This window comes from Lonchura striata, chromosome 8, assembly GCF_050655825.1.
Source record: "Lonchura striata isolate lonStrDom1 chromosome 8, ASM5065582v1, whole genome shotgun sequence".
NCBI lineage: Eukaryota > Metazoa > Chordata > Aves > Passeriformes > Estrildidae > Lonchura > Lonchura striata.
This window is the reverse complement of record NC_140710.1, coordinates 30803318-30826709: the sequence shown is the minus strand read 5'-3', so window position 1 is coordinate 30826709 and position 23392 is coordinate 30803318. Positions and strand designations below refer to the sequence as shown.

At 45.1% G+C, this 23392-nt stretch overlaps 1 protein-coding gene across 1 annotated transcript in view; it reads right to left on the bottom strand.

The window, feature by feature from the left end:
- Window positions 1-22619, bottom strand: part of LOC146766805 (uncharacterized) — a 35967-nt gene extending 13348 nt beyond the window's left edge. Inside the window, exons 1-3 of the mRNA XM_085585617.1 lie at window positions 20189-22619; window positions 2427-2484; window positions 1864-2040 (exon numbers count right to left, since the gene is read on the bottom strand). Coding sequence (XP_085441743.1) covers window positions 1864-2040; window positions 2427-2484; window positions 20189-20349 — 396 coding nt within the window. The 5' untranslated portion in view covers window positions 20350-22619. The remainder of the gene's footprint in view (window positions 1-1863; window positions 2041-2426; window positions 2485-20188) is intronic.
- Between the last annotated feature and the right edge of the window lie 773 nt (window positions 22620-23392).

The following is a 23392-nucleotide window of genomic DNA, read 5'->3' as shown; positions in this document are numbered from 1 at the left end:
ATGGAATGAAAGTCCCAAATTATTTCAATGTGTCAGAGTGAGGAGTTTGCAAATCCACTGGTTATTGCAAAGCTGTTCTGGGAAAAATAATTTCTGTATAGATTCCACCCCACTTTGCTGAATTCCATGGGAGTTTTGTCATCAACTTCAGTGGGAGAAGGACCAACACATACTGGCAAACTTTAGGCAATGCATTAATCCTTCTTCAGGCCAAATGAATTTGCTCTTACCCCCAGTCTTGAAATTAATTTTCTATAGAAATATCTCTGCCCCTCCAGTGGTGTCCACTGAACTCAGCAACAGCGAGGTCCAACTGCAAGATCTCATCTGACTGTCCAGAAACCCCTAAGAACATAGAAGTCTGCATTCATCTTCCTGAGATTAATATGAGTGCAATTAAGGGCAGAGTTTGATGAAAATATTTCATAACATATCAAGCTGGAGGGTAGATCAAAGCTTTTTTTTTAGCTCATCAATAAACCAAAACAAAAATAGCACTGCAGAGGAAATAGCTTGTTTGTTTGTGATGGCTCCCTTCTTTGGGAAGGTGACTACAGAAACCACAAAATTATTACTGCTAAAATAACCAAAACAAAACACAAAAGTAGGAGGATCCTTCTTTTTTAAAATACAAAACCTTAAATTAGGCAGGATATCACCCATAATTATTTCTCTTGTTAAAATTCCCAAACACCACACAGGGGGATGAAGTATTTGCCCACATCACTCACCTCCAACCTCTGTTCAGAGCAACGCAAAGTAGTGAAGGTCCTTTCTTGATTTATGAAGCATGTAGGGGTTTTGTGCATGTATTTACATTTTAACAGGACCCCCAACATTCTGGTATCATAAACTAGATTTCCAGCACCTCAAAACATGTGTCCATGGTTCCTCTGTGTGCTGAGCTCGTTGCTCTCCAAGCCTCTCTAACACAGTTACTAAAGGGCACATACTTGCTTTCTTAAACTTGCTAGAAAGCCATTTGCTCCCTTAAAACTAATTTATGTAATTCAGCTAGAAAGTTTGTTTTCAGTATAAAATATTTCTTAATCACCTCTCTTAAGTCTTTCTACTTCATCTCAGCTAGTTCCTATGGAAATGGCAAGTCTTCCAGAACTGCAAATTTTGTTTCCTTGCCAGTGTTAGGAAAACTGTTGGTCTTTTCCCACTACCTTCTGAGACAGTATTTGCATACAAAATACTGTTCAGATCTCAGAAAATACATTTCAAATTTATTACACTGGAGACCTTCCATGTTTCCACAAGCAGCTCTCTTATTTTGTCTCCCACTCCACATAAACAAACAAACAAACAAAATCTCCTGTTTGTTTCTTCACTAATCCTCACCTCCTTTATACATGCAGTTCTTCTTTACCTGAATTCTTGTTATATTAAAAAAACAAACCAAACTTAAACCAACAGATAGAAAATAAGAAGAATTGTCACATTTTTTGCTAAAATAGCACCTCCCACCCTTGATCCATGGTTGGCTGGTGAGTTTATAAAAGTCTGTAATTGGTCTGGAGAACCAACTATTTTTAAAAAGTCTCTATTCAAAGCTGAACAACTGAACAATACAAGTGTGAGTGCTCCAAAAGACATAAAGAAGTTTATGAGGGCTCTTTGCCATGGCCTGGGAGTCTCTGTGTTAAGGAAGAGAGGAAGAGCCTGGGGCTGCCTGTCTTTGTGTGACACATTCCAGTGAGCTGAGCTAGGAGTGATGGGTTCCTTGCCAGGGTGAGCACCTCACACTTAGGACAGGCAGGAGAGAGCCAGGATCAGTGAGGACACTCCTGTCTTGGCTTGGTTCACAAACACACAGTGATGGCACCTGCTGGTGCATCCACTGGACATGCTGGCCTAGTTGCTGATGCTTTTTTCCACCTCTCCTATCTCTTTGCTGTTCCCCTCTCTCATTTCAGGGCTCCACCTGGCCACTGTGCCTGAATTTGGGATGGCTCTTCCAGGTGTAAAAGCCTGAAACACAGGAAGGGACAGCACCATGCAGTGGGCAGTGAGAGAGCAGGGCATGCCTGCAGACTGTCAGTGAAGGTGCTGTGCAAGCCTCTGCTTCCAAGCTTTGTGAAGAAGCCCTCCTTGGAAGGAGGACCCAGAAAGGAAGGTGTGGCTGGAGCAATTTCTTTAGTCTGGACAATGAGGAAAAGAGGATTACTCCTGCTCTCCCCACTACAAATCAACTTTGAAACCCTCACTTGCTCTGACACTGTCCCAGGCAAGGGACAGACAGAACACAGCACCATGCTGAGATCAAATGCTGAAAAGTCCTTTCTGTGTCTCTGCATTGCTCCTGCAGGGCACCTGAATACCAGATGCATGAGCAAAGAATTTCCTTTATCAGTAGGATCAATCTTGATATTAGCACAGAAACTTAAAAATAATAGAAATTTTAGCTGTCCCCTTGTTACCTCCTCATGCACCTTGGAACTCTTCAGGATCTTCTCAGTTGCTGACAAGGAAGTTCTCCTTTGAAAGACAAGAAAACCATGATTTATTACTGTTTTCACCAGGTTGTGGCATATGCAGAGTTCTTAATGAGATCATCCCCTCTATCCCCATAAAGCAGCAAAGAGCCTGTGCCTTTTCATTTGCTTCATGAGCTACATTTGGAAATTTTCAGGACTTGTGCAGCTGGGAGATGACTAAAACAGTGCTGAGAAGGGCCATGGGTCTCTGGGCTTTGCAGCCACACCAGCCATGGAAAGAAGACCTGCCACAGATGCTGGCAGCCATGGGCAAACCTTCTTCCAGAGGAAATGGAGATGTGCTGGGAAACTCCCAGGAGAGCAAAAGAATGCTTCCAGACAGGCAGGTGGAGCAGCCTGCTGGCTCCATCAACCTGATGGACTTGGCAGCCTCCCCTGCTCCAGCTGGCCAGGTTCCTGGAGTCTGCAAAACTGCAGGCAGAGTTACTGAATTATTGGGAGAAAACAGATACCTGCATAAGCTTATACACAGCAATACATACACATTTATAAATACATATATATATATATATATATATATATATATATATATATATATATGCACCCAGATACATTTATACATCTCACGGAGTGAGATTTGCCGGATATATGAACTTGCAATAATATTCATGTTCATACTTCCTATGATATATATCCAATATTGTCTTGGTTTGAAATTTCCAACCTAAGACAAATATTCATATATCCTATATTGCAGGATATATCAACTCTAGCAGGACAAAGCTATATCCTGTCATGACTGAGCTGTCTCTGTGTTAGGCCTATTAACTCCGTGGGAGAGCTCTGACATCTTCCTGGACAAGATTTAAAGATGCATTTTTATTACCTTTTGTAGAAGAAGCACTGACTAGAAGCTCCTGAAGCTTGCTCAACAACCTCACATTTCCTAGGTTCCTCTAAGCCTGAGTCCTCAAAGCTGTCACAGCAGAGGCCAAATCTCTCTTCCAGCTCCAGTCTGGGCACCAGGCTCTCTTGCAAGGCTCTTGACTGCTCTAGCCCAGAACACAGCTTCTGCTTACGTCAGTAGCTGGCCAAGAGAAAAAGAGAACAATACAGCCTTTATAAATTAACAATATTTCAATTTACTGTAAATTATGCAGCATATAACATGGCCCAGAGGAGTAATTTGTCATTCTTTTATATCCTTGCATTTTCTCTCATTTCTTTCTCTTCACCTTTCCCTTTTCACTTCTCCTCTATTCCACTTCTACTTTTCTGCCTCCTTTTCTCTCTTCTTTCTGCACTTCTTCTCTTCCAACAGATCCCACTATTGCTTCAATGGCTCTGCTCCAATCTCTGCCTCTCTGTTATCTGCCAAAATCACTGGCAACAGAACATCTAAGTGGAGGTGCATTCCAGGGTCCTGGAAAGGGATGTGTAAAGCAAAGACTGCAGGACTTGAGGGAGCAGAGGACTGGGAGATGCAAGAAGGGTGACAGGCAGGAAAGACCAGGAATAGGTCCATTGATGCAGACAAGGTAAGGAGCTCACCCCCAGCAGCAGCTGATAGAATCATCTATAGCAGTTCTATCTGGAATGGTCAGTCCAACAAAAAATATATTTCATAGTCATAAGGATAAAAATAAATAGATAAAATAAATAAATATCAACTTTGAGGTGCTGGGTATTTGATCTTATTGAGAACATGTGTGCATACATCGCTGTTGTTATTTTATTATGGACTGCTGTTATGAACCTTTCCATTTTGTATAAATCTTCCTTTTCAGACATGTGGTCACTGGTTAAGGGAATATTTACTGGGAAATACTTTGGTTTTTGCAGACCTGACTTTTCTTGGTTTCATTCCCAGGACTCCTTGGCATAACCAAAGCCTTTGCCACATATGTCCCAGACACTACCTAAAAAAAATTATCCTGACCAAAAATTGGTGCTTTGGTCTGTGTGAACTGCTAAACATCATCACAAAGCAGCAATTAGTCTGTTAGTTACTTACAATCTTTGAATCCTCAAACCCTCATGTTTAGGTCACATGGAAAACTGCAGTTATGGACACAAGATCAGCACTCACAGGTTGCTGTGTTTATTCCAGCTCATCCTTGGCTCTCTTCCAAAAGCCAACCTCCCAGCTGACACTTGAGGTGTTGCTCTCCTCACCTGGATGCCTGCTCAAGGAAGTAGAAATCCCTTCTCCACAGCAAGTACAGGCCTTCCTCAATTTTGTCCAGAACTTGAACCTCTAACACTCTGGAATCAAACTCCTCCAGCCCTGCAAAAGCCCAGGTTCCCCCTGGACTGGGCATCTGGGACACCAAGGAGCTGCTTCTCCCAAGACAGTGATGTCTTCTGAAGGCTGACCTAGAACAGAGGCTGGACAGAGCTAAAGAATAAAGTATGGACTGATCAGAAGGCCTCAATGGATTCACCTTGGTCAGCACAAGAGCCCAGCCAGAGCTGCACCCAAGATACCCAAGATGAATCCAAAATGGTCACAAAATGCATGACTGGTCATGGGGTCTCTCACTTTTATAAGTCCTGCTCCATTTTCATATTGGAGTTAATTGTTCAATTCCAGCTTTAGCCCATGCAGTCCCATCCTGCTTGTTTTTCTCTCTTCAGCCCACGTTGTTCGTGCTCTTGGGATGAGATTTGGATCATTTGTCCTTGGTCCCCAGCTAGAGCAGGAATTGTTTTGTCTCTCTGCTCTGTGCAGAGAGCCACCATCCCCTAATATGAAGCCCAGACCCACACACTAAAGCAGTACAGATTTTGAAAAATTTAAAAGCTAAAACCTGAGGCATCACCAGAAACCAGAACATGCTGTACAACCTGAACAAAACTTGACTGGCCCAGCCACATTCCTGTCCAGCCACCACAGGGCAGCTCCTGCCTCATTAAGTTTGTGTTCTCTCATGGTCACCTGACAAACAAAAACACTGCCAGAAAAGAAAACTCCCTCAAGCTCATCCCTCCTCTTCTTGGGATCAATTCCAGCCCATGTTCCCCTTTGCTTTCCTGGTCATACAGACAATAGTTCTTTGCCCTTCATGATGGATAAAGCCATGCTTCCAGGTCCCAGAGGAAAGCACAAAGACATTTTCTAGTACTAAAGGTATTTTGCAAAGCATGGAAAACCTTTGGGACAGTCAGAAGAGATAGCAACAGACAAGATTAACCCCCCAGTCTGCATTCACCAGGCTGTGAGTGCACTGAAAACTCTGCAGCCTGTCCCCTGGCCTTGGGGTTTGGCTGCCTGTGCTACAGGTCATCTCTGATGTGGTGCTGCTGCAAGCTGGGGTAACACTGCCATGAAAAATAACGTGAAATAATGTTAGCAGCCTTTGCAGGGCTCCTCCTCAATTCCCACAGGAGCTGCCTATAAACTCCATCTCTTGGTCTTGTAAGTTTGCTGTGCTCACAGACCCTGTTGATCCTGATCATGGATGTGGAGGGTGAGGTGTTCCCTACTGTGCCTGGAAGGATTCAGCTCCAGGAACTGGTGCCTACACCCTCATTGCAGTGCACTCACCCGCCTGCTGATCACCAGGACAGGCAATTCGAGTAGCCCATCACAAGTGAGTGATGCTCTTGTCCTTCAGGTCACTTCTCAGGTTGGAACTGAACCCAGGCACAACTGCTCATGACACAAACCACCTTACATCTTCTCCAGTACAGGAGCGAGATGAAGAACAGACTGCTGCCTTTTAAAAGACAAAACTATGTCACAGTTAATTCACAGGAAACTTAATTTCACCTTCATTCATCCTAAAATCACAGGGCTCTTTGTGCCAAAGTTATATTTTAGCATCATTTTCCATTCTTTACAATTTTCTACTCAGCACAGAGCACAGAAACCCATCACTGGAGACAGTGAAAACCTTCCTGGATCATCTATTTCAGAGCAGGTCTCTCTCCATCCCCCAGTTTTCACTTGCTGGAGAGTTACCCAGACATATGTTTGCAATTAAAGTCTCAGTTCCTCACAGGCTCATGGCAAATAGTCTGCTTCACCTGGGTCACATCTCTAAAGGGAATTCCCCCAGACTGGATTTGCAGGCCATATTCGGTGGCAGCCCTGACACAGGTATTAGCCATAATGGAATCCATGTCAATTATGAGTTCATCCATTCGTTTTTCTATCCAGGCCTCCCACTCAAATTTCAGAGATCTCCTTCTAAAATGCAATTTGACCCATTTTGGAAGGGAGAGAGTTCCTTAGTCACTCCATTTGAGACCAATTAGCCTGTTTGATTTGGGATCCTTTATCCCTCAGCGCTCTTAGCCTGTCCGTTCCAATAAATGTTGCAAAAAATCCCAGTGTCTGAAATCCCTGCATGCTTCATGGACCCTATTTCCTACCCAGTAACTGTTCTCCCTTTATTCCCCTTTCACCAACCTGAGTCAATCACAGACTCTGGGGTTACTTCATGCCATCTCCTTGAAACACCTTTCAAATGTGTGCCCGTGGAAGCCATGAGGATGAGGAGGCATAAGTGACTTGTAACACTTTTGCCTGGCTGATGAGCTTAGAGCAATTTGTTTTGAGGAGAGCCCTTAAAGTGAAAAAGCTCTCAGAGTTCAGAATTCACTTTTAATCAACCTCACTGATTTGGTTTGAGATGTTGATCAAATCCTAACTGCTTCCTTTCCAATGATCTGATGGATGGTCCAGTCAGCCCTTGAGTTTGGGGAGAATTCCAGCTTTCAAACCAAGGATTAATCACAGCTTTGCTGTGATTATTTGAGCTCAAACCTTTTGTTTTAAATGTCCTTCCTGGATATTTCCAGCCCCCTCATGTCCCTGCAGACAAGTCAATGGTGTGGATTCAAGCCTGATAATGGAAATAAGATCACAGGTTGTGAGGAGACATCTTCCTGCTTTAATTCACAACCTTTAGAAGTTCTCCATATTCCAAACCAGAACAGGCTGAAAGGTTTGTGAAATGAGGGTGCAACCATGGTAAAAAAATAATTTAAACCTGATATAATGTAAACTTTTGATGGAGGAATGAGCCTGAGCACATATTTAACTGTCAGCACAAGGAAGACAGTTTTCCTCATTAGGTGCCCAGATTAATTTTTAGAGGAGAAGGGCTGGAATTGGCTCTTCCCTCATGAGCCTCTGGGACTGACCTTGGACTTTTGGCAAGGGGGATGTGTGTCAGAATCCAAATCTGAACTTGACTCTGCAGTTGGCCACTTGCCCCCTCTGCACATGGCAGACCTAACCCAGCTGAAGGCCCCCATGGCCTTGAGCTACACAGGGAGTTCAAAATTAAGATCTGGATTTTCCAGACAGGGATCATCTCTGACTTCCCCAGCTTAAGAACAGCAATTCTGCTTGCTTTATGTCACTTGCCTATTGGCTGTAGGGGAAGAAAATAATATTATTAAAAAGAACCCCAACCAGTAACAAACCAAAAGTCAGGAATGCTGTCCCAGGAACATTCTGCCTTGCACAGCAGGGAAGAAGACAATTAAACCCAGCATTACCCACATCCTCAGCCCTTTAGGCCTCACAGCATTTTCTCCCTCTTTCTTCTGCCTTTGTTTTGGGGGTTTTATTTCAATTTTTATCACTTTGGCTCATGCTGCCTGAGAGGCAGGGGACCTCCTTGGTGTCCCTGAAGTGTTTACTCATGATTGGAGCACACCTAAGAGGTGCTTTTAAAGCTCTTGTGAGTGCCTGAAACCGCACACAAGTGTGTTTGGTGGAACTGGGAGGCTGCAGCTGGCTCTGCATAACTGGGGACAGGTTTGCCTGCCAGTGACAGAGAGATGAAGCACGTCATCTTCATCCTCCTCCTTTGTCTGGAGCGTGGCTGTGGAGAAGTCACAAGTCAGACCCTGCCCCCATTCTGGATGATCTCCAGGCTCCCTGCAGTGCACAAGAACAGTGTTCCTTGGGTTTCCTGGGCCACCAGCACTGCCTCCTTCCCAGGCCTTCCCTGCACATCCTGAACCCTGGGAGCTCTGACACCATCCCATGGAAACCAAACCCCCAGGCCTCTGTGTCTTGCTCATGCTCTCCAGTGACCCAGGACAGGCAAAGCCCGTGACATGAAGGTTTTGCAAAAGTCTTTACGGCTGTTATTTTTTATGGTAGGTTGCATAAAACTTTAAGATGGATCCAAACAGAGCAGTACATCAGAGCTCAGCACATCCCCGTCCTCCTTGTCATCACCATCCTTGCACAACCTCCTGAACTTGGATCAAGGCCTGTGAAATGTCCAGACTCACTTCTCCACACCAGGGAATCTATTCTGCAAGCAGCTTTATCCTGCTTTGTCTGTTTTTTAACCTAGGTGGTTCTTCACTGATTGCCTCTGTTTCCTTCCTAAAGTCTTCTCCTCTGCTTCTCTTCATTGCCATCTACCTTCCTCTTCTTTCTGGTCCTGCATCTCATGAGCTTTTTCCATTATTCTGAATTCCTTTGCTCTTCCAGAGGGGATAAGGACATTTTATATTGGTGATAAGGTAACGTTTTAGAAATAAACTTTGCACAATCAAACCAAATAGACATATATATGAGTGCACATGTTTCAATTGGACACTGGTTTTCCAAAATATTTTAAAAAAAGTCTAACCAAATATATTTCATATTGGAAAATAAGAAAGTTCAGAACATTCAAAAGCTGTGAAAACAGAACTTTCATGCATTTCATTTTGGGGAAAGACTGGGTTTTCTTTGCTTTTCTTTTATCCAGAAAAAATATTCAAAACAGGTACTTTTAAAATGTCTGCACAAATAAATAACGTGTCTTGTTTAAAAAAAAATTTCAAATGAAAAGCATCCAGTGGGTCCCAGAGGTGGGTTCATTCCATGGTCACAATCTCTTTTGATGGTGGTGGGGTTGGTTATGCTTGGTAAGAGACACAGTGAAGAACAAGCAAACATCCTTTGCTGTTCTGTCCCAGCTCTCCTCTGCCACAGGCCTCCCCCTGCTCTCCATTCTCTTGGCAAGAGACAACGTGGTATTTTGTTGCAATGAGGTAGAAAAATCATAAAGAAATGCTTCATAAAATCAAGCCTGCTCTCCTAAATTCAGTGGTTGGCCTTGTCAAGCTAGCACTTTGCAGGTCCTGGTGTGAGCAGTTCATTAACATAACAATCTATTCCTGGGTGAAAAACAACCAGCACCTGTATAAACTATTTTACACCTTTAGATAGAAAAATGATAACTATCTCTCACAAAGAACTTTTCCTGCACATACACACTGGGGGTTGGAATGACTAATCAACACAGAATAATAACTTGTTACTAACTGATAAAGTAATTGGCAAGAAAGCTACTGACCAATTGGAGTCCCACACGAGGTCCATAAAACTGTCTAAAAATGAGTTATGTGAATAAAGGATATTTTTCCACCATGAAGAAAATGGAGTCTGTGTGATTTATTCACGTTGTGTTTGTTGTTAGTTTCTCGCCAGCCATGGAGCCTCATTTCTTACACAGCCTCCCAGGACAATCCCAGGTTCTTGTGTGCAGGTGAAGTATGTAGAGAACTTCCTTACAGAAGAGGGGAATGGGCTGCCCTTGCAGGGGTTGGACAATCCAGACTTGGCCTAATAAGAAGTGATTGCTTTTGTCCTTGAGGTCACCTTGAGGACAGAAAAGGAGGAAGCAAAGTGATGTTGCAATCAGCAAAGAGGATGTTAGGCAGGACGTAAAAACTGCAAAGTAGGCTGACCCTGGTCATGCATAGCTTTGACAATGGCCAATAAACGATGGCGACTGAGGCGTGATCAGAGACATACATCCAATAATCTGAAGGTGATTGCCGTGTGAACAGGAGGCTTTGCTATATAACTGAGAGAAATATGCAATAAGGGGAGAAGGAAATGTAGCCATCACATTGATGTGACTGTCATTACTCGGCCGGCTCTCCGCAGGGCTCTCGTCACTGCTGGTGCAGGCTGACGGGCTCTCTCCATGGGCAGCTTGCAAGGACACTCACCCATGGCATTCTGGCACCATCCTGAGCCCACTGCTCTGCTCCTGCTGCTCCTGCTTCCCCTGGCACTCTTGGCATTGTGGTGGAATGAGGAGTGAGCTCAGAAGAGTCACATACCTAAAAAAGTGTCACTTTGGCACTTTTCCCACCACTGCTCATGACTACTGATACTTGGGCTTCCACGCCTCCAAACAGATGAATGGAGTTCTCTTGGTTGTGCAGAAGAGCTCAAGCCCAACCATCAGGGCAAAAGGAAACGGAATGCCGATGATATTTGGATGCGAGGCTGGAGCTCCCCTTTGGAGCCCAGAGCTTAAGTCCATCTGCTCAAACAATATTTGCTTTCTTCCCACTGCAGTTTTCTGTGCCTCCAAGCCTTACTATTGAATGAGGAGGCAGCCATGAAAAGGAAGAGAAGAAAGGAAAAGAGGGAAAAGAACAAGAAATGTGGCACGTTTTTATTGAATTTCTAGGTTTTGTTATGCTTCCAGGTGCAGCTGTCTCACTGTGCTGGATAATTTTTCTGTAAGTTGGGCAAGGAATACAACCTTGGAAAAAAGAAAACCTGAGAGGTTTGAATAATCCCATCCTACCAATAACTAGTCCCTCAAACCTGATCATCAAATCAGTGTCACAGAATGGTTTGGGCAGGAAGTGACCTCAAAGATCATCTAATTCCTGACATAGTCAAGGACACCTTCTACCAGACCAGGTTGCTCCAAGCCTTGTCCATCCTGGCCCTGAACATTTCCAGGAATGGGGTAGCCACTGGGCAACTCATGCCAGTGTCCCACCACCCTTGGGGTGAAGAACTCCATCCCAAAATCCAGTATGAATCTGCCCTCTTTTAGTTTCAACCCATTCCTACTTCTCCCATAACTAATGCCTCTCTAGTTTGCAATATCAGGACCTGAAACATTTCCCCATCCCATCAGTGACAAATATTTCCTGTTTGCAGAGCAAACTTCTATCCCTGAGGTAAAGAAGCACATCTTAACACAAAGGCTGGGAAACATTTGTCAGCAATGTCTCTTTTAAATAGAGACCAGTACATTGCAGCAAATGCCACAGCCATCTTGCTGAAAAACAAAATAACAAATGACACTAATATGTAATAATCAAACAATGCTCATAGAAATGAATTGTGAGCCGGTCTTTACTTGGGTTGGGTATTGCCCAGTTGGATCAATGGATGGATGTTCTTCAGAGATGCAGCAAGCTACAGGGAGGTCCTGGTCTTTGAACAAGGCTATGACACTTTTGTAACAACAAAACATCACAGAAATAATAAAATTTTAGCAAGAGCTCCAGTTTTCTGGTCAGAACCAGTAAAAATCCAGAGCATCAATGGTCCAATTTCCACCGCCACCTTGCATCAGCCTGCCTCTCTTCCCACTGTAAAATCAGTCACTGGTGTTAGGAAGAGACAGACAAAGCTTCTGAAAATCCCCTCTGTCAGACTTATTTCAGACTGCCGTAAAATGCTTCTTCAACTCTGGTATCAGTCGAAACATCCCTTCTTCAGAAATGGCTTTGTTCTCCAATCAAGCCATGCCTGCCAGCCACTGGAGACATGGGAGCAAAGTGGTCTTAGGTCATGCCTGCTAAGATTTTGGCTCAGAGCAGATCCCTTACTCCACCACGAGGCCCCATCAATGTCGGCTAACGCACCATGCCCGAGTTCCTGATCTCACTTGCTGGTGCTGGGGCCAGGATTTCACACACTGCATTTGAGCTACCACTGAGTTCAAAGGCCATTCCTCTCAGCGTCAGACCAAAGTCCTGCTAAAGAAGCCACCAGCGGCACTAAGGAAACTCAGAAATCTCAGCCTTTGCAAAACCAGTGGAGGAATCTTCCCTTAGTGACAAACCCCTTAGCATCTTCTGTTTTGGAAAGTATGAAAATGTTTCCATATATTTTTTCCAAAACGCAGCCCTCAAGAGTCTCATGATGCTCTGATGCTGAGAAATCCCTCTGCTTGCCCCAGGAAAAGAAAAAAAAAATAAAAAAGGATGGCCCGTGGAGCGTCTGAAAGATGGCAACATCCTCAAGCATCTCTAAGCCTTGTTATCCCTGTTTTGATCCCAGGTTCCCAGGGCTTTGTGCCAGGTTGTTGGGGATCTGGCATCTCTGGGGGTTTTGTCTGGATTCTAGGGCAACTCTCCCGAGTATCTGTGAGCTTCCTGTCCCACAGCAGGACTGAGAGCAGCCCAGGGGCCCCAAGGCCTGGAAAACACAGCAGGAGCCTGGGCTGGGCTCCCACAGGCTCTGCCTGGGCTCACCAAAACAGAACCGCTCTGGAGGGTGTCAGCAGTGACGGAGGATGACTCCCTGACAGCAAGGAAAGATTTCCATTACCCACATCCCAGACAGTCCCTGCCTGGAGTCAACTCTGTGTGCTGGCAGAGATGAAAAAGTCCTCTGGGCAGCCCAGCAGCTACGCCACAAGAACCTGAAGCTCAGGACCCTCCCTCAGGGCTTCTGCTGGGCAGACCAGGACCTTTCCAGGCATTCTGGCCAAGTCCTGGGGTCAGCTGTTGTTGTTGTGGCTCCCTCCCTACATCCCTGCAGGCATGCTGATCCTGGGAAGTGAGTCACACCTTACAGAGAGCCTGAGGAACCCTCCGGAGGTGCCGGGCTGCTTGCCCAGAAGGAAGGAGATGCTGCCAACACCAAATTTTTCCTGCGCAGGGGCTGTGCTGGGTCAGTGCTCATGCCATGCTGACCCCAGAGAGCAGAGGGTGCTCAGCCCACACTGGAGCAGCCTTTTCCCTCGCTGGTTTTTTGCCAGCTCCCCGCCAGCCCGTGCTCACACACGAAGAGCAGGGCCCAGGGTGGGTCCCCATCACCAGAAGGGCCAGACTCCCAGTTTGAGCTCATCACACGTGGGCCTCAGGCTCCCCCAACAACCAGGCATGCATGTGGGCAGCAGCCACCCTGTCGAGGAGGGAGTTTGCTTCCCCAAACCCATAGAGATCCAATAACCAAAAGTGATGGGCCAGGAACTCCTCCAGGCGTCTCGGGTGGGTTTCTAATGCAACACTCAGGCAGAATTTTTGTTCCAGGTTTTGCTTTGAATTGCTTTCTTAGGCACACAGACATCCAAGCCTGGGCCTCCAGCTTCCTGGTTTGTGCAAGAACTCTTTTGCCTGTAAAGCCCCAAAGTCCATGTCGCAGCTCTTCTGCACTGTACGTGGGCTCTGCGCGATGCCTGGCAGAAAGAAATGGCACAGAAACTGTTGATGGGTCATCTGTGGAAGGCCTGTGCCCCAGCCAAGACAGATAAAAATAAAAGAAATTAAAATAGGGGTTTTTGTGTGTGTGTGTGTGTGTGTGTTTGTGTGTGTTTTAGGAAGGGAACATTTATATTTTTAAACTAGGAGTAATTGTATTCTGTATCTGAAATGGCATCTGAAAGTGATTTAGTGGAACAATGTGGTTTCTGATTGGTGCTTGAACGAGTTCCAAAACATTTTTTATAATAAGCATCATAAAGATCCCAATTATCTGATCTTTTTCCCTAACATGGTCAGAGAGGATGTTTCCAAAGAAATGGCTTTTGGGTTGTTTTTTTTTTTTTTTTTTAATTTGTGACACTGATCCTGCAAACATTTACACACAGTCTTAATCCTGTGGGTAGTCCCAGAGAAATGAACCAAGGCAGCTCTCAGCAGCAAAGCTAATCACAAAGTAAACTACTAATGTTCAGATTTGCTAATCAAGGCAATCCTTAGCCTTTCAGGGAAAGGTCTGCTTGTTATTCTGAGTGCTGTTCAGGATGCATTTACGATCCAATAAAGGAGGCCCCAGCATTACCAAAATAATTACTTACTCAAACAAGCCTGTAAAACTCAAGGACTGCCCCAAATAAAAGGAGGCTTCCCCCCCTTCAGTTTAATAACATAAATCTAGTGAAATGCATCTTGCTGCCATAAAATCAGTTCTACATGCCTTAGAAACCGTTGATTTATTAAGTGGGCAGGGAGGTCAGATCTTGCATGGGACTTGGAGAGCTGAACAGATGGAGAGAAGTTTTAAATCTTAAAGTTTTGTCCACCCACAGAAATGGAGAGCAGTTCATATCTTACCTTGTAACTTAACTTTCCAAAATAAGATGCATAAAAGCAATGCTGGAGGTTAAATGGAGCCATTTTGATGACTACCCAGTAAAGGGGATAAATAACGACCCAAAACCCCAGTCTGCCTTCTCAGAAACACCTCTTCCACTTTTCCCCTTGCAAAAAAAAAAGCTCTACTTTCCTCAACTCCCTGGTTTTGGCTAGGTCCTTCCTGCCACACACCACAGCAGGGGAGGCACAGGCCATCCTGGACATCAGGTTTCTGTTCTCCTTTCAAACATCACCTCAGTTTTCCTCTGTTTTGAGAAACTTTGATTTTAACGTGCTGCAGAGGACAGTTGGGTGCCACCCTAACACCACATGTGATAACTAAGCTGCAGAGGTTCTTGTGTCAAAAGAGGCTGTGTGTGATATCACCCTCAGGGTCGTCTTTCTCCACCCAGTTCTCATCTGGTAGAAGGAAATTCTCCTCTGTGTAACAAAAGAGAAAAATCCAAGCAGAAAGCAAGTGGAACTGCTAGGCAGTGGTCCTCATCCAGACTAGCTATAATTTGGGGAGGTGTGAGGGATTAAGCAGCCTGTTCAGCCTCACACAGCAGGGCAGCAGAGCTCCAGCGGCAGCGTTGCATTTGTAGTCAGGAGGAATAGGAAAACAGCTTTAAAAAATGCCTGCTGACTGCTTGTGGGTAAGAGCTGATAGAGACCATAAACCACTCCTCACAATGCTGTTCCATGCTCTTTGCAGGCTCTCACTGAAGCTGGCTGTGGTTTTGCAGTACTTCATCCCACACCCACCTCACCTATAAAGTGTTGTCAGGAGGTGCTCAACCTGTGCAGCCCCCAGCACTATGCAGGGTAATCAACCTGAGTGTTTGGGTGGACCTGGAAGTGTCACCCAACTGCGGCAGCCACCTCGCTGTCGGGTGCCCGTGGTCGCTTGGATCATGTTCTGATGATGTGTGAACACAGAGGTGGCCAAAAATAAATAACAGAAGACGCCTTACTCCTCTGAGCACTGAGGCTCTCGTGCCAAGAAATATTCTCCCTTCTTGCTGCCTCTTTTTGTGGTGGTTTTCCTGAGGCTGAAAACGCTCTTCCACTGCAGAAGATGCAAAAAAATTCCTGCTGACCTCAGCACTGAGTTTCATCTTTTTGAAGCTTTGTTGTGCCTCTAAGATAATTTATGAGGTGTCAGGATTTTCCGACCACAAATGTCTTGGACGAAAACTGTTTTTACACTACAGATGCCATGAAAAAGAAGCAATTTCAGTCTGTTTTTTCTACAGCACTGTCTGTGTCCACAATGAAACATTGGTTCAGATCTCCTGGAGATTATTTGTGTAAGAGTTGTCCGGGCCAGAGCTCCACTGAGACTCAGGCTGGGTCTGATTCCCCACCTTTGCCTCATTGCCCTGATCCTCTCTGTTGGGAGGGGAACTCCCATTTCCTGGTGCTGTGCCACGAAAACACAAGCTTGCCAAGCTATTCTCTGTATGTGTGTTTGTGTGTGTGTATGCATTTAGCAAGCCAGAAGCACCAGAAGTAAAAAAATCCATTAGCAAACCACATTTTTCAACATCCACCAGGATCCCCAGATTTCTCATCTGTGCACTTCTCTTTAGGTTTTCGAGGGGAAAGAGGAAACCAAGAAAAAAAACACACGAGCCCAGCTTAGCTGCCTCTAATCCAGTGTGCACCTCAGTCTCCATGAAAGTGTTCTTGGGACGACAGCAGTATTTCCCTTGGCTGGGATGCCCAGCCTCCTGGCTCCTCTTGAGCTGCAGAGCTGTAGACATTCCTCTGAGTAGTTTGCAACCCTGCCTGCCAGGAAAACCCAATGTCTCCATGGAGAAATCTCAGCGGAGGAGTCTGATACTCAGTCAGGGATGGAAAAGAAAGGAGTTTATGCCTCCCTGAGACTAATCCCTTCCCTAAAAAAAAAAAAAAAAAAAAAAAAAAAAAAAAAAAATTAAAGCAAGGGGGGGGAAAAAGAGAAAAGGGATCATATTCCTACAGACATGGGCCCAGACATGCCAGTAGTGTTGGTGTGTGGTGTATTGCTTTGTGGCAGGATAGGCCCAAGTCTTGGGGACTCGGGCCAAGTATCTGTTTAGGTCAGTGGGAGTCTATCAGCTTTGGATCAGGCCTACATTTGGATCTGGAGCTGAACTTCCAAAAGTCTGGGCACGCTTGCATCTTCTGGTGAGGGGGAGCTTGGTTTGGCCTGGTTTTGAGATAGGAACCAGCTGCAAATGTGGGCCTCCAAACATGTTCTAGGAAAGAGGTTATAAAAGAGCTCCTTCTTGCTCAATGCATTTATTCCCCATGGGCCAGATTCTGACATCTTCATTTACACTGAGCAGAACCTCACTCCAAGAGCAGTTATAATGACTTAAATGGAGCTATTCAAGGAGTCAGCAAGTACCCATTGTCAGCAATGGCAGCACCATCTAGGGCTCACAGCTGTTTGCTCCATAGACATAAATGAACCTTTTCTCCTGTTAGCACACTCTGCTACAGACAAAGCACGTCAGGTTCCCTTCCTCCTGGCACCTCTCCAGCAAAATGTTGATTGAAGATTCTTCCTTAGTGCTAGAGTGATAAGAAGCAAAAAGTATAGGAGCCCAGCTTATAGTTCCAACATCTACAAAAATCTCCTGTGATAAAAGGAAGCTGTGATGAGAAGGTCAGAGTTCCTTCCTGAGCATTGCTCTAAACACCTTTTGTCTGCTTTTCCTCCTAGCTTTGAATTGGGCACTTAAACTACTGAGCAGCTGAATGAATCCCACATTTAGACAATCAGGTGTACCTGATTCACACTGCTTGGGAGTTGTGCTCCTAACTTATATTCAGTCTTTTGAAAATCTCACTCACAGCACCCACTACCTGCACTTTTCATCTCCTCTCTTCCAGCACAGCGACTGGCTCAGAAATCCATGTTTTCCTTACTGAAAACGAGTGGAAGAAACTTCACCCTTACAATAGTCAGGTTTCCTCACCATTAGCAATAGTTAGCATGGTTTTTAACTCATTCTGTATAAAACTCCTTTTTCCCTGCCATTTTATCTTGGACTTATTCCACAGAGTGCTCTCAGATATTACAAGCAGGTATCCAAGAGTCTGCTGCTTTTCCAGCAGGCACTTCAGGACTTTATGTGGGTAGCAAATCCTCTGAATGTCTGCTCTCCCTCAGAAAACTGATCTGACATCATAACAAGAATAAGTGTTAGACTGTTGTTTGTCAAGAAAGATCTTCTGCGAGACTTTAAGAAGAGGACAACCACTGTTCTTTTGGGTTCTACTCCTAATGGACTGATGAGCAGAGAGTTGCCAGTCCATGCAAACAGTTGCTGGTCTGTGGAATTAGATGGTCTAAAAGGGAACAGTTGAGTTCTGGAAAACTGCTGTGCTGGCAGCAAAACTGGAATTATTGGTCATTTATAGGTTGGGAGGGAATGTAGTGGCAGGACAGGGAAGTTGGTGGAATAGTTTGCATACATTTCACATGCAAGAATGAATTTTATAGGAGCAAAAAGTCTTCAGGGGATGGATCCTGCTTAACACATGAAACCTGTGCCCACTTTAGGGGATATAGAAGAATGGAATTCTGGTGTTAAGTCCTGTCCTGATGCTCCCAGAGCCCAAAGGCTTTGCAATGCAAGTTCTGAGTGGGATGGAGACTGATATATGCAAGCACAAGGAGTACTGGAGCACTTTGTGGAGAGGGTGAGCAGGTTAAGCTGTGTTGTAAGATGCAGCTAATGAAAGACCATTGTGGCCCCAAGGAGAACGGAAGGGAATTGTATTATTTATGCATTACAATTGCAGCCACTAAGGCATAAACAAAGCAACTTGCACAAAACCAGACAAAGGAGGTTGCTGCAGAGTCAGCAGTTTCAACTCAGGTTTCCTGTGTCCCAAACTAGGACTTTAATCATCTTCCTTCTCTGTGAGAGAGAAATGAGTATCAGAGAATGCAGTGAGTCTTCACATTTTTCTAGCCCAAGACAGCACTGTGTCCATTGTTGGGACTAGCCCCATAGGACGAATTATTTCTATTCAGTTTCTGTGTGTCACAGCCAGATAATGCACTGGGTGGTATTTCCCTCTCTTCCCCCAATCTTTCTCTTTTATGACCACATGACTTCACCCCCTCGTGTGAGTGACAGTACCCATTAGACTAGACTCTGATGCAAAACAGCTGTGTGCAGAGAAGAGGAGGAAGGGAGTGGGGAACAGCAATTTAGAAAACAATTAAGAACATCAATTCCAATTCATTTGCTTGGCCAGGATAAGTAATTTCTAAGAGGTAACTTGATCTGTAGCGGATAGAGATTAAAGGCCCACTCCATTATCTCTAGTTTACAGTCTGGAAGAATTTGTTTTAACTGGTTACCAAGGAGGCTGCATGGAAAAAAAAAAGCCTAAAAATGTCTAAAAAACTCTCCTGATTTTCTTTTAAAGAGCTCGTGTGGATTTATTAACTCTGTGGAAATATGGCTGCTTTGAATGGCAAGAGGAATGGTTCAGCTTTTGGGGACAGAATCCCTACCTGCACGAGCTTGCAGGTATCAAAACCAATTATGCCAGTTTTAAACAGCAGTTAAGATTTTGGTGTTGAGATAGACCAGAAGCATGAGACATGGGGCACAGAAGCAGATGCACCATTCTGCAGAGGAAGCAGAGGATCTGGAGGATAACAGTGAGCTGATCATCAAGCAGCTTGGCTCTGACACTGCTGCACTGTGTGCTGTGAAAGGTGATTCCCTGCACTGCCTTACCACCAGAAAAAGAGGTAATCAGCTGTGAGCAAAAGGGGGGTGATATACTTGGACACCTCTCAGAGGTGCTGTGGGACTCCATGAGTAAATGTCCCTTTGAACACTGAGGTTGATCTTGCCAAAGCAAGGGCTTCTGACCCAAGAACACAAAGTGCTCTGTATTCATTCCTGTATATGGGATGGCACAAAAAAGGGAGTGTGTGATGGCAGAGCCACTGATTCTCTGCCATGGAACTCTGGACCTCTCCCTTTCCACCCTCCTCAGTCCTTAGCACTTTTTCCACAATCCTATGTCTGGTTTTGCCCCGTCTCCTGTGGACCTTGAGCCTTCATGCTTGTTGTGTAAAATGCAGTGTTGTAAAGAAGCCAAGATGCCCTGCAACTCCAGACCATCAAAATGCTGATCAAGACCATTGGAGTTACCTTTTGGGAAGCCTTGGTACTGGTGCTGGTATTTTTTTCCACAAACCCAGAAATTACAGCCCTTGTGCTTTCAGGAACATAGAGGCCACAACATGTCTCTGGATCTCATGTGAGGAGCTCATGGGTGGGGTAAAAGCACACGTGGAAAATACCAACCATGAGCAGGCTCAAAGTTCAGAGCTGGCCTTGGATCTGCATTTCCCTGGCTGGAAGCAGACTTTTACCTCTCCGGTGCAACTTTGTCTTAGGGACAAATGGCCTTGCTGCCATCATGAGAGGGCCAGCCTGCACTTTATACAGCTGCATCCCTGTTAGCTACCTAAGGCTCTGGGGTGATGTAACCACCTCAGTGCAAATGAGAGCTGAAGAATGTGATGTGACACATTTTCCCAGACCACCAAATAAACTAAAAAGTAGGCTCCCAGCCCAGAAAGGTTACCCTCCCAAATAAACACGTCCCAGCCTCCCTTCCTCACACACACTTACCTCCTTCCACCCCAGGAAGCTGAGCTCCTCACAGACTCCATTACAGACCCAGAATGAGCAGGTTCTTCCAGCCAGTTTGCATCTCCCATACAGTAATTGCTTTGGTATGGGCATCTGAGAACAAGACACAACTGTATATACAAGAAATGTTCCCTCTGCATAAACTTCTCAGTAGACTTACTTTTGTCTTGTTGCCAGGAAATATATTTGGAGCCTCTTGCTAACCTCACATTTCTTTGATTAGAGGGGCATGGCCAGTTTGTTCCAATAGTTACAGGGAAAAAAAGGAATGAGAAACTAGAAAGCCCTCTTGAAGCACATCAGCTTTGCACCAGCACATGAGAGCACCCCATTAAACCACCCTTCTTGTGACAGCTGTGCTTCCAAGGGTTGGAAAGGAGTGGGGAAACCCAAACTTGCTTCTCTAGAACAGGGAATGCTGAAAGAGGAGCCACGCCACTCATGCCTCAGGTTTTAGCTTTTCTATTTTTCAGATTCTGTGCTGCTTTAGTCTGTGGGTCTGGGCTTTGTATTAGGGGATGCTGAGCTCTCTGCACAGAGCAGGGAGACAAAGCAATTCCTTCTCTAGCTGGGGACCAAGAACAAATGAACCAAATTTCAGGCCCAAGAGCATAAACAATGTGGACTGAAGAGAGAAAAACAAAAGAAGTTGGGATTTCATGGGCTGGAGCTGTAATTGGACAATTAGCTCCAATGTGCAAATGGAGCAGAACTGATCAAAGTGAGAGACCCCATGACCGGTTGTGCATTTTGTGACCATTTGGGTTCATTTTGGGTGCAGCCCTGGCTGGGCTCTGGTGCTGCCCAAGATGGATACATGGAGGCCTTTTAATGAATCCCTACTTTATTCTTTAGCTATGTCCAGCCTCTGTTCTAGGTCAGCCTTCACAAGGCATCACCATGACCAACAGGAACAAGTGATGGGGGAAATCAGCAAATGGTCAAAACTGTTTGGTTGGGTGGGGCAGGAATATCAGAAAGTAAAACTATACCCAGCCAAATTGAAGTGTGGCCAGGAAACATGAGTTAACACCTTCCATCTGCCAAACAAAGAACACTACTAGGTCTGTGTGACAGTGAATAGCCAGGGACACGGCCTTGGCCTCACAAACTGTGTAAAAACCCCACATGGTGGGACATGTACATTCTTGTGCCCAGTTCAGATCAGAATTATTTTGAAGCATGAGACAGGCACTTGGCTTCTCTCGTCCCAGCTCTGCGTGCACAACTCGCCTCCCTCCCGAGGCTCAGCAACAGTTTGTGAAGTGCCTGGTTCTCTTAAGAGGCAAGGTGACCAAGACAGTGCAAAGTACTCTATTTTTGTCCTGGAGAAGCCATCCTCCTCAGAGTCACACTCATTAAGACAGCAGCCGCTGTAACCTGAACTCCTTTGATGGAACTGGGGAGATTGCCAAAGGGAGGATTAGCTGATGGATGTCTTGAGCTGCAAGGGTGTCTCATATGGATTTGTGCAGGATTTTCACCTCAGCTGTCCTGGCTGGAGCTCCTGTCCTACCTTACCAAGACAGTCTCCTTGCTGCTGTGCCTCTCACAGCAGCGAGGCTGTGGCCAAGGGCTGGTTGTGTGCCCTCATTTCTATTCCTTTGGAAAAGAAACCTGTGTCAAAGAAAACCCAGCCCGAGCCTGTGAAAAAACTACCTCCTTACGTAAGGAAGGAACAGCTTTGTCTGGAGACAGGATTGAGGAATTCCCAACTTGGCTGCTCAGTCATCTGATGCTCTGGGCCATCATTTTCCCTTCCACAAAAGGGATTCCTTTTGCTTCTCTCAGCACTGCACCTTTGAGACCTATGTAAGAAATCACTGCAAACTTTGTGCTTTAAGGCCCAGCCTTAAGTAAAGACATTTAGAAGGCACAGTTCCAAAACATATTCCTAGACTATGTGATAGGCAGGAGGTTTCTCACTATTCTTCAGGTAAAAGGAGCAGCACAGTCCTGTTTTTCACATCTGTGACACTGCCTCTCTATCTTATCTTGATCTTTGTTTTCTGCTGGCAGCTGCCCCAGAGCTGCTTTATTCCACAGGATTGCAAACTTGTCCATGGGTGGTTATCCACACTTTTGTCACCCAGTGGAGCAAGGTATAACTGCTTGTAATGTTATTATTAAAATAACATTTTAATTTATTGGGTTGTTTTTAGCAGAAATGCGAGTTGCTTGTTTTCCAGCAGAAGAAAAACAACACCAAACAAAAAGGTTTTTTTGAGAGCAGGGGCTCTGTTTGCCATGTTCATTTCAGGGAAAGTTATTTGGGAGGATGGAGGAAGTAGTTAAATCCTTGTTTACCATATTGGAACTCCAAATCCCTTTCATTTATACAAATAAGAGAGAAGATGGCTCAGTGGCATGAGCACATGGCTGTGACTAAGGAGAGATGGGTTTGTTACCTGCCCTAGCCCTGTTTCTCTCTCTTCCCTCAAGATGACATTCAACCCATCTTGCATTTGATCCCAGCTGAAGACCAAACCAGTGATCAGCAGTGAAAGACAGGACATTCCCAATGTCAGTTTTATCCAACAGCACTGAAAAGCCTTGCAGAGGAGCTGGCCTTGCTCCCCTGACTGAGGCAGCTGTAATAACCCATTGGACTAAACAGCTGAATTAACACAAGAAGAATGTACTCTGCTTTCTGGGCTTCCCATACATGCAATGAAGCTAATTAGTCTTTCCCTACCTGACAGTGGGATGGAAAAGGTCCTAATTATTATAACCTGCTCTAATGCTGAAATGCTAAAGGCCATAGAAGCCTGACAGTAAAGAGATCTGTCTACCTGAGAAGGCAATGGTGGAAAGTAAATCCACCATGGTTCCTAAATCCTTTCTGTCTGGTACATGCACCTGTTCTGGCTGTTGTAGGACTGATTTGGATCTCCTTGGTGCTCCATGCAGTCTTCTGTGAGCTGGTGTTTCTCTCCTTGCTGTCTGAGAGATTGCAGTCTGTTGGGGGAAGCAGGATGAAGCTGCCAGTGCTGAAATGCCCAAAAGAAGAGGAATTAGCTCCTGATCTCTGCTGCCTTAGGGCCAAGGCCAGGCTTGCTCTGCCCGTGGAAATCAGAATTGCTTCATATTACAAACAGAAGGTGCTATCAGACCCTGAGGAGAACAGAGCAACAGGGACTGAACCCTACCTGGGCAGTGAAGTGGTGTAGGGTGAGAAAGCTC